The sequence below is a fragment of the Malaclemys terrapin genome, chromosome 7 (genome assembly GCF_027887155.1).
Source record: "Malaclemys terrapin pileata isolate rMalTer1 chromosome 7, rMalTer1.hap1, whole genome shotgun sequence".
In the NCBI taxonomy this organism is placed as follows: Eukaryota; Metazoa; Chordata; order Testudines; family Emydidae; genus Malaclemys; species Malaclemys terrapin.
In genome coordinates this window covers 17,761,004-17,774,903 of record NC_071511.1, presented here as the reverse complement: position 1 = coordinate 17,774,903, position 13,900 = coordinate 17,761,004, and the positions used below count along the sequence as shown (strand labels likewise).

Here is a 13,900-nt window from a genome sequence, read left to right as displayed (position 1 = left end):
CAGGAATGTCTAGGAGGAAGTTGTACACACTGTGTGTAAGGAATTGGACTGGGTATACCGCGGTATTGGCCGACCCGGAGATGAGGTGGCCTTCGTATGGCTCTTTCGAACAGGCTGCCTTAAGAGGAGTAAGGAGCCAGATCGAAAAAGACCATCCGGGACAGTTATGTTACTGGTTTTGTTGGGACACAGCAGCAGAGCTGTGGAAATCTTTAAAAATTATGGCAGTCAGGTATTCTCCCGAGAGTGAACCCCCCTCCATGTTATTTCGATGAAGGGTGTAAACCACGGCGTGTTTTGACTCGTCAGTTGGTCCCCACTGCACCTGCCCCTATTCCTCCGCAGGGGGACTCTCTCCAGGGCGCAGAGGGGAATCTGCAGGACTCCAGATCGGAATCTCTGCAGAGGGATAAGGGGGAAATGGAAGGGCACACCTCGGGAGGAGTAATTACTAGGCAAAAGATCAAGCAGATGCAGCAGGTTGCATACCCCTCCCCTGGGGACGCCCAGAGGGTCCGGTCACATCCGCAGATACTTACACCAGGGACGAATACACCCCTGCACCACCAGCTCAGCCCGTTCCCCAGGCCTGGATCAACTACTGGCAACAGCAGCAGCTGCAGCAAACTCAGCCTCCTCAATGACGGTACCCCGGGGGCGAAGGCAAACAATGTGATGGTCTTATTTCCTTAATGTCTTTAGCCGGCTCCTTCCTCACTTTCTCCCCTCCCAGCAAAGAGCCTCCTCTAACCCTTTCAGTCCAGGGACTGCCTGTCTCCTTCCTCAATGATACTGGAGCTACTTTCTCTCTTTTAAATCATGCCCCCTCTCCCTGGCTATCCAGGTTAAAACTGCAACTGGGGTGGAGGGCAACCCACAGTCTCTGGGACTCCCTTTGCCTCTAAATGTTATTTATGCTGATAAATGTTTTTCTCACCATTTTCTTTTTTCCCCAGCTTGTCTGATCCCTTTGATGGGCCGGGATTTACTCTGTAAGCTTGAGGCTACTTTAACCTGCACTCCTGAAGGGGTAGGATTATTGATGACAGTGTTAGGAGATTCGGACCCAACTCAGGGTAATTGGGAACCCCCCCCCCCCCTCCCCTGACCTCACTGACTTGCCTTTAACCCTCTGGGGAATTTCTGACACTGATGTAGGCCTGCTCCTTTCAGCAGAGCCAGTAAGGATTCAAGTGAAGCCCTCCTTAACCCCCCCGTCAGTCCCTCAATACCCCCTGTCACTGGAAGCCCGGGAGGGCATCCACCCCATTATCGAGGGATTCATTGCACAAAAGCTAGTCCGCCCTCAGCGCACTCCCTGTAACACCCCTATACTGCCTGTCAAAAAGCCTCCTAAAAAGGACGGAGACCCTATTCGTTGGCGCTTTGTACAGGATCTACGGGTTGTTAATCAGTAGGTGGTCCCTCTTCATGCAGTAGTTCCTGATCCAGCTACTCTCATCAGCCAAATCCCCTGGGATGCTGAGTGGTTCACTGTTATTGACTTAAAATCAGCCTTTTTCAGCATTCCTGTGCACCCAGACTCTCAGTATCTCTTTGGTTTCACCTGGGAGGGACAAAGTTATGTCTGGCAACGACTTCCTCAAGGCTACAGAGACAGCCCCATGATTTTCAGCCAATGCCTCCGGCACGACTTGGAAGGCTTCACCAGTCCGCAGGGATCCACGTTAGTCCTATACGTAGATGACATCCTATTAGGTAACCGCGAAGAAGCTGCCCTCCGCATCGATGGTAAGGCACTTTTATTATACCTACACACCAGAGGCCACAAGATAGACCCTAACAAGATTCAGTGGGTCTCACAGAAGGTCCGATATCTGGGCTTCCTGTTAACCCCAGAGGGGAGACAAATGGACCCAGTCCGCATAAAGACTATCCAAAACTGCCCTCTGCCAAACACCAAGAAACAACTTCAACGTTTCTTAGAATTAATTGGCTTCTGTCACCCCTGGTTGCCGTCCTGCGGGGAGTTAAGCAAACCGTTCCACCGACTCACTGCTAACCTTGCTCCTGACCCTTTGCAGTGGTCCCCGGACACAATCCAAGCCTTTCAGTTACTCAAGGACAGTGTGGCCTCCTCCATGTCTCTCCGCCCCCCCCCCCCCAATTACAGCAACCCTTTCACCTTTTTGTCCACGAGAGGGGCGGAATTGCTAGTGGCGTCCTTACCCAGCTGAGCGGGCCCCACCATTTCCCGCTTGCTTTTTACTCTCAGCAGATCGACCCTGTCGCTCAGGGAACCCCATCCTGCACCCGGACTCTGGCAGCAGCTGCCCTGCTGATCACAAAGGCAAAGAGCCTGACCCTGGGTCATTTTACCACGGTTTGGACCTCTCATGCCTTGTCAGCCCTTCTGCGTAGGGGCACAACCCAAGTCTTTTCGGCCCATCGTCAGCAACAGCTAGAGGCCGAACTCTTAAAAGACACTAACCTAATTTTTGAAAGATGTGGGCCCCTTAATCCAGCTACCTTGCTTCCTGACCTGCCAGTCCTCCAGGATCAGCACGACTGTTTGGAAGTAGTTTATAACATCTTACAAATAAGGGACCTGGCTTATGCCGGATGGCTGAGCCTGCCTCCCTCGCTCCACATACCCCGTGGCAGTTCACTGGCACCATGATAAGGGGGGTCACTACGGCACACACGCCCTTGTGGACACCATCGCTCGCTTTTGGTATGCTCCAGGCATTCAACCCTACTGCCTGTCAATAGTGAAAGCATGCAGCACATGTCAGCGTAATGGACCTGCTCCGCCTCTTAACAAAATTAAGGGTGGAAGACCTCCGCCTGCTGCTCCATTTCAACATCTTCAAATTGACTTTGCAGATATGCCAAAGGCTTTTGGGAAAAAGCACCTCCTTGTTTTGGTTTGCCCTCTGACTTCCTGGGTCGAAGCTTTTCCTACTGCTAATTGTACTGCTGCCACAGTGGCGAAGATTCTCCTTAGAGACATTGTACCCCGTTTTGGCATCCCTCTCGTGCTTGACTCAGATCGCGGACCTCACTTTACTGGTCATGTCCTTGGCCGTTTAGAACAAGGACTGGGCATTTCACACTCCTTTCATACACCCTACCACCCCCAGTCTGGCGGGAAAGTTGAGCGTATGAATAGGGAGCTTAAGTTTACATTGGCTAAATACTGTCAGGAAACAGGGTTAAAGTGGCCTCAGGTACTTCCCTTGGTCCTGTTTCACCTTCGTACTCGCCCAACCCGTGTATTGGGATTATCCCCCTTTGAACTGCTCTATGGACACCCCCCTTTCAAAGGCGGGGCGCTACCACGTGCTGATGTTTCACTATTGGGAGGGGATCATATGACCGCGTGCCAGTTTCTCTCCCTACAGGCTCGCCTCCGTACCCTTTGGAAAGCCTCGCAGTTTTCCCAGACCGTGCCGCTGGAAGAACAGATCCACCCGTTCCAACCAGGGGACTTCGTCTGGGCCAAAAAGTTCGTTCGTGGCGACACCCTCCAGCCGAGGTTTACTGGACCCCACCAGGTTCTTTTAACAACCCAGACTGCAGTGTTCCTGGAAGGACGCAAATCCTGGATCCACCACTCCCACGTCAAGCCAGCCGTAGTGGACCACAGTGACGGACCAGCAGCTCTTGCCACCACTGAGGACACTGCCTCCGACCAATGGACCAGCTTACCTCTTTCAGACATCAGACTTAAATTGACTCGGCAAAAATGAGAGGACCTTTTATTCTGACAACTGTATGTTTTTTATTATGCCTTTTTAGTTTATTTTCTACTTATGAAGATAATGCTTTTATTAGATATTCCCATGAGGTTAAAACTCGTATTTTAGGAAATAGAAGTAATTGCTGGGTATGTACTCAATTTCCAGTAAATGCAGAACAGGGACTACTAGAATCTTTAACCAATGAAACTGCGACCCTATTTGAGAATCAGGCCGGGGAAATGTCCCAGCTACGCCAGTTAGCTTTGCAAAACCACATGGCTTTAGACATAATGTTAGCAGCCCAGGGAGGAACTTGTGCCCTCATAAATGAAGAATGCTGTGTTTTTGTAAATGACACCTACTCTGACACTTTTCAATGTACCAAACATCTAAGGGAAATGGCTAAGAACTACTCCTCTGGCCAGCCACCTTATAATTGGTGGGGATCCTTATGAAATTGGCTGCCTGGATTTGGGTGGGTTAAAAAAACTCTTGGTGGGTATTGTTGGGGCCATAGTAATCCTTATAATACTGTGTTGCTGTATTCAGTGTGTCCCCTCCCTCATAGACTCATGTGGGTCAGTTTATTCTTTTCCTACTTCAGCCAAGGGCCTTACTCTCTTCGAGTTGGCCCAGGCTGAAATTGCCAAGCGGCCCTTGGCTCCTTAAAATGGGGTGTAGCTTTTGGTAAATAGTTATCCCAAAGCTACAAATGGAGGAATGTTGAGTCTGAACTTTTGATGAGCTTAAACTTAACCCAGACTTGATGTCTCTGTCTGAACTTTTAATCAAAGCTCTGACCTGCGAACTACTCATAACACCCCCCTCCCCTTAAGTAGTCATCTCCCCTTTTCTCTTTCTGAATTTACATTTTAACCTGTTTTATCCTGTAGAATCTTGATTGATTATACATGACCATTATGATCTGTTAATCACTTTGTTTACTTCTGTGTATAAATATTGATGCTCACCCCTAATAAACTTGCCACACTTACTCTGAAGCTTTTCAAGCTAAGGATAGTGTGAGCCCGTTGATCAACGAATTGGTGTCTGGTCTCTGACAGATTGTGAGCCCCATACCAACTCCGCACGAACTCGGGTGCTGGAGAGGTGAGTGAGGACTTGCTTTTTACCTAACACTAGCATACCCAGGGCAGCAGCCAAATTTTTGTTGTTTTAACTGAACTACAGCCAGTGAGAAAATGAACCAGGAATGGGATTAGAGCAAGGAAATGGACATCAACAGGAAGCAACAAGATTTAGCATAGGTGTTCCAACTCCATGGCACTGCCTGAATACACATTGATGGGTGTGGATGTATGGGAGGAACTGCGTAGATTGGCCTTTCCTTACCAATTTAAACACACATGCACACACTGTCATTTTATTAGCTAGGAATTTTACAGTATTAGAGCAAGAATAATGTAGCCCTTTTTCACAAGGAAAATTAGTTGTTTAGGAAGCTAGACGGCAAAGTTGCAGAGACTATCTTGCTGAGACATCAGTAATTTGGGGTGCGTCATTTAAATGGCAGGCAGATTGGGTGTTTACGCCTCATTTACTGACATACTGTCTCCACAGGAGGTTAGGACATCTTGTCAATGTATTTAAAAAAAAAAAAAATTGGGGATTGCTTGTGAAAAAATGTGCAAGTATGTCTAACATAAATGGCATAAACTTGGATCTTGATACCCTCATACTTTGGGGGGAGGGATAGCTCAGTGGTTTGAGCATTGGTCTGCTAAACCCAAGGTTGTGAGTTCAGTCCTTGAGGGGGCCACTTCAGGATCTGGGGCAAAATCAGTACTTGGTCCTGCTAGTGAAGGCAGGGGGCTGGACTCAATGACCTTTCAAGATCCATTCTAGGAGGTAGGATAGCTCCATTAATTTTTTTTTTTAAGAAAATAGATATTATGCTTAAAATTTTCCCAATTAACACTGGTCAAGATAATTTGATATGGTACTGATAAAACGTACATAGAAAACAGTAAACTGGCCACATTACTAAATTGAAGATTTCTTTTGCCTGTCAAACAAACCTCCAAAGCTTAAGTTTATTTTTTTTCCTGCAAAGTAGAACTCAAGTAAGGATAACAGCATTTAGGGCTTGTCTACCCAAGAAAAAAGTCTGCAGGTGCTGGTGTACACCAGCTACTCCCCACTAACTCCCTGTGTGGACACTCTTGCTACACACAGTGCCTTTGTGCACATTAGCTTAGTGCACTTTGGAAATGTACTAGGCTAAACCACTCCAGGGACCCCTAAAGTGCAATAAGAGTGTTTACATGAGAAGTTGTGCGAAGTAGCTAGTAGAAGAACAGGAGTACTTGTGGCACCTTAGAGACTAACAAATTTATTAGAGCATAAGCTTTCGTGGACTACAGCCCACTTCTTCGGATGCATATAGAATGGAACATATAATGAGGAGATATATATACACACATACAGAGAGCATAAACAGGTGGGAGTTGTCTTACTAACTCTGAGAGGCCAATTAATTAAGAGAAAAAGAAAAAAAACTTTTGAAGTGATAATCAAGCTAGCGAAGTAGCTAGTGTGCTTTTAATTCACACTTTAGCTTACTACACACTAATTTCCCCATGTAAACAAGGTATTACAGAGATATGAGCCTTAGAAATACCCAAAATAGAACTGATGGATCTTTGTAGCATTCCTATGAAGTAAGTACTATTCCCATTTTACTGATAGGAAAACTGAGGTAAAAAAGCAAAGTGATTCACAAATTTAAGGGCTGGATTCTGCAAGGTACTGAGCACTCTGGCCCCAGTGCAATAAGGCATTTAACTAAGAGCCTAACTTTAAGCATTTATATGTCACCATTGGGCCAGATCCTCAGCTGCTGAAAATTAAGTATGCCCATTTACACTAGTTTAGGAACTGTCCCACTGACTTCAATGGGGTTCTTTTATACATTAGTAGCTTTTTTTGAGTCGGAGCCCTAGTGAGCTATGTGATCGCTATTTTTTATGAAAATAGTAATTTTCTTTTTCTTTTGCAAGTGTTGGGCCCTCATAGGGAATGCTATAATAAAGTCACAGTCACATTCTCTCAGGCTTCAGACTCATAGATTGGGGTTTACTATATTTGGTGGCCGTGATGCCAAAGTTTTGATGTCTATTTTTATGAAAGTTATGAGAAGTAAAGAAAGAACTATGTGCTACTAATTAGAGAACAATTTTAGAGACCCAGGAAAGTATTATTTCAAGGACTAATCGGGCTGCAGTTTAGTCTTTTTATTAATTCTGTATGATCCAGGCTGTCACTCTTATGTTGAGTGTCTGTGTACCCAAGAGAACTGATACTTTGCATGAAACATATTGGCATCCTGGAGAGTTGCTTACTGAACTGAAGTCTTAAGCTGTCAATTCATTGAAATGTTTTTGAAGAGCAACCACTCCACATTTTAACAGTTTATGGTGTCCTTTTTACTCCATGACAATAAATGTTCAGAATCTCTGGCTGGTTGGGATTTGCCCCCTTAGGTACAGAAGAGAGATTCTGTACTGACAACTGTTCTTTTGGGTTAATGCTATTTGTAGAGAGGACCCTGATACCAAGAACTCTGTTTTCCACCTTATTTTCACGAACCGGTGGCTATGAAGCAGACAAAATAAGTTAAAGCAGTATTGTGTTTTATTCTCCCAAAGAATATAGAGGAAGGGTGTGCGCCGGATGCTTATAATTCTTAGTAGAAATATTCAGTTTTTAATTATATTGCATTTTCTTTTCTATTTTCTTTCACAGCAGCTTTCCAGATGTGAAAGTTAGCAAACGAAAATCACGTTGCCCCAAAACACCAGAAAGTGGTCAAGTACTTCCCAGGAGTAAGCGGCGGAAGAACTAGTAATATGGTCACCTTACTTCTAAGCCTATGCAGTCAACTGGATGCTGTACGAAGTTTCCATACAGACTCCTTATTTTTTCCCAGCATATTTGGAGCACTTAAGAATTTAAAGCACTGAAATTATGTGTATTCATATCATTTTGACTGCCTTGAAATAACGGATTTACTTTATGCTTTGCATCAAATGTGTTTGCTTACAATACCACAGGCCATTTCACTTTAAGAATGGACATACAGTATCAGTATCTTTCTATAAACATTTAACTCTTTTGCCCATATTTTTAGCATGACAGATATAGTGTATTGTGGGGGAAATGGTTTTTATCATTTAGGACCAAATTTTGACACCTTTTCTCACCTTGAAGAGTAGTTTGCTCCACAAGTAGCCCTCTTGAGATCAGTGTGACTAGTTGTGGAGCAAGGTGTTGCTTAATGGACAAGACTGGCACCTTATAAAGGACAACGCGGTGTTGCACTGGTTCAGGAGTAGAGCACCGACCAAATGGTGATTGTCTCAGTTGAATCCTTACTTCCCCCTTGCTGGAAGTGGGGAAGCAGGCTTTGCTGGTTCATTTCCTTGCACTGCTTACCTCCACTCTCCTGGCTTAATTGGCTGACTGGTGCACTGTGGGAGGCAGAGACAGAAGACTGACTCCCTATCTATTGGTATAGGAGAGAGCATGTAGCTGTCTGATGCTGACTCCTCTGTACTGGGTGGTAGGGGATGCATAGGCCAGCTCATAGCTGGGACCAGTGTGAATAAGGATTTCAGAATCTGTCCCTTAACCACTGCATAAATAGATAAACAGAGGCCTGCATTTAAAATGTCTACATTTCCTAGGAATTACTGTAAAATGTTCAACATGCCACCAGGAGACAAACCATACTGAAGAATAATCTAATTCTAGTGACCTTTTGTATTGTCAGCATTTTATCTTAAATGTATGTGGCAGTTGGGCTCTGTTTGCATGGGTATTAACCAAAATCCTTGCCTTTTTGAAATCCGAAGGTGGATGATACTGCAGGGGGATTAGTATATTTGGTCGCTTTGGAGTAATTTGATTTTGCAGGTGGTATAAATATTTCATATTTCAGTCCCAAAGCAATATGCTGTGTGAGAATGTATATTCGTAAGGTTATTCTTATTCCTTAGTAATCTTTCATTATTGCAATTTAACCATTACATTGAAATTGCAGATTCTATGGTTCTCAGACTTCAATTATTCTAGCTGTGAAATAAATATTAAAATGTATATATGCATATTTTAATAAAGTTAGGAGTTTTTCTAGTTGAAAGCAATACGAGAAAATTAAAAGAGCTCTTTCCTTTAAATAGTACGAATGCAGAGGAAACACATCCTTCATTAATTTAAAAATTATCAAATTTCGTCTTAGGAAGCAAAGTCTGCACTGGTCATGACTTGTCTTTGTGTTTTGTGTGACACACAAAATCCCAAAACTGGTTAAGGTGGATGGTTCTGTGAATTTATATTTTAAAATACAGTTTTGAGGTCTGAGATTACCCATGCTTCTACTGGGCAAATTGTTTACTATCAGGGTATTCCTATTCAACCCATGGTATTAAACAATACACCTGGTCTAATGGGCATATCTGCAGCTAGAGCAAACTGTCATAGCACAGATAAGAAATAAGAGATTGGATGTTAAGATTTTCAATTACAGCAATCCCTTTGGGAGAAGGTAGCTACTAACTCCATTTATTGGGTCATTGTATTGTGATTCATGGCAACTAACAGAAGCAGGATGTAAATTCCACACAATTATATAGAGAAAGCTATAACATTTTTTTATATCGGTCACATCTCTTGACTTAAATGGAGCTATGACAGTTTATACCGGCTGAGGATGTCCTCAGTGGGTTTGCGGACAAGGTCCTTGGTTTTTTTTATAGGCCTGTTTTTACAACATGTTGGGGTTAGTAAGATACTTTAAAAAAAAATCAATATGATTTTATTCACTGCTAGGCATGGACAACTGCATCAAGGAACATTTAACCAATACTAGCACATACATGGAATTTAACCGCAGAGACAAGTGTGAATAAAATTTGAGGAGCAACAACATCTGGGCCTTTACATTGCTTGTTAATCTGCCACTAGTTGTGCGAACAGGAGGCTCTGAATCTGATGAAATGTTAAGGAGTATTATAGCTCAGTTGAAGTAGTGAGTATCTTTAGTTTGTTAATGTTGGTACAAAAGGCAACTGTTTAAGATTATAGAATTGCCAGCTTGTTTTTAAAGATGTGCATTTGCAAAGATAAACACATGAGGATGTAAACAAAAAAAATCCCTTTATAAAAACCACTGTATCTTGGTGGAGTTGGATCTGTTAGTTTTCCTGTTCATGGTGTGTGCTCCTTGTGCTCTGGATATCACTAGTACACGAGGTTATTTCTGTATACTCTGCAGCCAGTTTTGGAAGCAGTCACCCTGAAACAGTGAAATGTTTAAAACATAATATTTTGTGAAAGTTAAATACATGGCAAAATTCAGGATATTCTAGGAAAATCATGTGAATGATTGAAGGCTGTGTTCCAGAGATCTATTCTCTCAGTATACTCTGTTCCCTGAGCATCAAAATGGCCCTATGTCTTATACATAGATGATGGAAAATCAGAAATCATTAAACTAGAGTGATGTCATTGCAAGCAATACAGTAAGATAGATAGATATAAAATAATTTAACAGAAGAAATCTGCTGGTTAGTGTTTTTATATGTTTTCCAATTTGTTTTCATTGCTGATTGTTTTAATTCTTTTTATTTTGTGATACTGTCTGCTAATGTCTCTTTCTAATAAAACTCTACAAATGCTTCTGTGTTGAGACCCATTTATTTCTTCTCTCCCCATTGTAAGACTTTATGGGTACTTAATTGCCCTTTCTTGCCTGCATCTGTCACGTCTCTAGTCATTTAACATTTTGATTTTACCTTTTTTATATGTTTGCACCAATTTTGGTGACCACCACTAATTTAATTATTATTGACTTTATGCTGGAGAAAACACTGACAAAGACAGACATGAAGTAGCCACATGGGGCATCGAGAAGTGGTTTTAAATTCTTTTAGGAAATCATGAAAGAATTACACTGAGCAGTAAATAAAGGCAAGAATCTGTAATCACGTAACAAAGGTAACTCCTTGGCCTCAGCTTATTTGCTACCATGCCCCTATAGATCATTTTGGTTATAGATCTGACCAAAGCAGCAATGTTGTTTGCAGTAGCGTTGTAGCCAGGATATTACAAAGACAAGGTAGGTGAGGTAATATCGTTTATTGGACCAATTGAGACTTGAGGAAGAGCTCTGTGTAGCTTGAAAGCTTTTATCTTTCACCAACAGAAGTTGCTCCAAAATCTTTCCTCACCCATCTTGTCTCCCCAAAGCAGCAATGGAATTAGAGGGTATCCATTATTACTGAATCCCACTTCCAAAGTAAGATCACATTCCAGTCCTAATTGAAACTGAAGTACATGTAGATGCTATGACTTAAGCTATGTCTACACTACCGTGGTAAGTTGACCTACCCTATGCAACTCCAGCTACGTGAATAACATACTGCATTAATGTGGGGTCTACGCTGTGGGGAGTCGATGGGAGAAAATCTCCCGTCAACTTATCTTACTCTTCTTGTCGGGGTAGAGTACAGGGGTCCACTGGAGAGCGATCTGCAGTCGATTTGGTAGGTCTTTACTAGACCCACTAAATCGACCGGTGGATCGCTCCGAGTGTCAATCCCGGCTGCAGTGTAGACCTGCCCTTAGGGAACAAAATGATAAAGTCCATGCTTACCAGATTCTCTTTAGTTTGTTTTCATTCTGGGGGCCAGTTATTACTGTATGATTAACTATCAATGGTCTTGTATAACATTTATAGCAATGCTAGTCGCATTCTTGCCTGCTGGTAAGTGCAGCATTCTCTCACCTACATTGTATATCTTTCAGAATGGTTTAACATTGGGTGGGATGGGTCCATAGGTTCCCCTGTTGTGCAAAAGAACACAGAGGGGAACAAGCTAGTGTAAAATGAGTGAAGGGGTAAGCACATTCTCTCCATCCCCCTTTCCATCAACTCAGAATATGCCTCATGCCAATTTGAAAGGTATTTTGGAAGAAGGTCCTATACAGTGTGTTAGAAGATCCTTCTTCAAAAACATTCTCAAAGCGTGACCTGTCTGAGAAAACTCTGGTGGTTTTTGGTGGCTAAATACTGCAGCATTCAAAGAAAATATTGCAGAGTACAGAGGGAGAACATCCGTTATAAGCATTGTACACAAAAGTGATTACTGCTTAAATGAAATGAATAATTAAATACTCTGTACAATGAAGAGATTTTCGCTAAGGTCATGTCTAGACTAGGAAAATAGCTAATGTTTAAGAACATGGTAGCTAACATTTTTTCACCAATATGTATTAGCTAGTGTTTTTGAAAACAAGTATAGTCAGTTGGGTCCCTTTTAAAACATATTAGCTGGCCAGCACCGGGAGACAGCCTACAGCCTTAATGCCATTGTTGGGTGACTATAAGTAGTTGTCAATGCCAAGTAATTGATGTAGAAAGATAAAGCTACTGTATATTGTTTGAATATCTTAACTTCTTTCCATTGAAGTTGCCTTTGCGTGTTGTGTTGGAATGCTGGCAATACCATCTATTTATGAGGGATTTGTGGTAAGTATGGAAAAGGCTTTATTCCTGATGTCCCAAAAACAATTAATCTCTCTTCTTGCTATGTGGGAAAGTTCTTCCAGCTTGTCTGGAGCTGTGTGTGCAATGTATTTCCAACCACCAGCATGATAAATATGACATTAAGAGCACTGTCTCAGTTGTGTGTGTATCTGTTGATGCTGTCTAAACCTCTTCCTCTTGCTTTGGAGGTATTTCAAATGCTGCACTTATAAAATAAATGCACAGATAGAAATGTTGTGGTGCGTTTTGGTAATTGACTCATTCCTTTTGGATTTGAGGATGGAGATACTACTTAGTTAATGTATTGTATCGGGTGTAGATGTATTGTCATCAATGTTATGTATTAAATTCTTTACAAACACGAGTTATATTACTCTGAAACCGGGACAGAGTTATATAAGACTGTCTTAATGGAACTGAAACAATACTGTCTTTTAGGGAGAGAATATTAAAGGATCAGAGTTATGATCTATGTGTATCTTAAAGGGAAGTTACATAATACTCTCACATTATTTAATAATGGCTACGACTAGGAATAGCATGATGACTTACCATTGACTGTTGCATAGAGGCTGCTAAATTCCTAGATTCCTGTCATTAGGAACAGCAATCTTTGAAATAATATATTTTTGACCGAAAGGTGGATTTTTGGACTCCTAATTTTTGCTGCCAAAAGTGTTTTTAGCCTTCATATCTCTACCATCAAACATACATTATGAAAAGCACAATTTAGGCAGGAGAAAATAACTTCCAAAACTCTGCTCACTTTTGGCATAACAAAATGATTTTCTAATGTGTATGCTGTGTCCTATTTAGAAGCTTTTGGGAACTTCTTTGCTCATTGATAGGAAAGATTTTCAGCTCACTGCCATGAATCATGCAGAGTTTCCAGTTGCAGCTCATGGAGTTACAGACAGGTATTTCTCATTAGCTCTTTGTCTAATCTATTTAAAATAGACGATATAATCTTTCAGTTGATGCTAGAGCCCAAAACATTACCAAGAAGAGTTTGTCTGATTTTTGACACCACTGAGCGATGGTGAATTTTGTTGACTAAGTATCCCAACTGGACATGATTGTTGTTGTTTTCAAGACATTTCTAGTTTTAATATATAGCATGGTTGCAGCTTCTGTGAAAAGTCTGTAATGTCCTCATCATGCCATGACATGCTCTGTGTGGGATGGGTAATGATGCAGGAGTAGGGAAGGGATAGTCTGGACTGGGATTCATGAGATTTGGGATTAATTCCAACCCAGGCTTCCTATATGACCTTGAGTAAATCTCATAATCTATCCTGTGCTTCAGTTCCTCATTTGTAAAATGGGGATAACACCTCCCTACCTGGCAGGGGCAGTTTGAGGATAAAATTCATTAATAATGACTGTGAAGTGCTCAGATACTACAGGGATAAGGCCATAAAAGCTCCTGAATAGATGGATGTTTATAACCATAAAAGAATATTTTTTTCTTGCTTACATTGATAGCATTCTCCACCCTAATCTATTCACAGGGATGGATTGTCATAGAAAAAGTTTTGTTATTGAAAGCACTTAAATGTTTGTTAAAGTGTTTCCCTGGCAAAAGCATTCACATCTAAACTTCTGTGATGCCAAGATTTATCAATGT

At 42.1% G+C, this 13,900-nt stretch overlaps 1 protein-coding gene across 4 annotated transcripts in view; it reads left to right on the top strand.

Moving 5' to 3' along the window:
- Positions 1 to 10,401, top strand: part of RAD18 (RAD18 E3 ubiquitin protein ligase) — a 133,281-nt gene extending 122,880 nt beyond the window's left edge. For 3 of the 4 annotated variants that reach the window (XM_054035662.1, XM_054035660.1, XM_054035663.1), the window contains one exon: positions 7,470 to 10,401. In XM_054035662.1, coding sequence (XP_053891637.1) covers positions 7,470 to 7,569 — 100 coding nt within the window. In that variant the 3' untranslated portion in view covers positions 7,570 to 10,401. The remainder of the gene's footprint in view (positions 1 to 7,469) is intronic. The other variant, XM_054035661.1, reaches the window with a different exon arrangement.
- Positions 10,402 to 13,900: the final 3,499 nt, after the last annotated feature.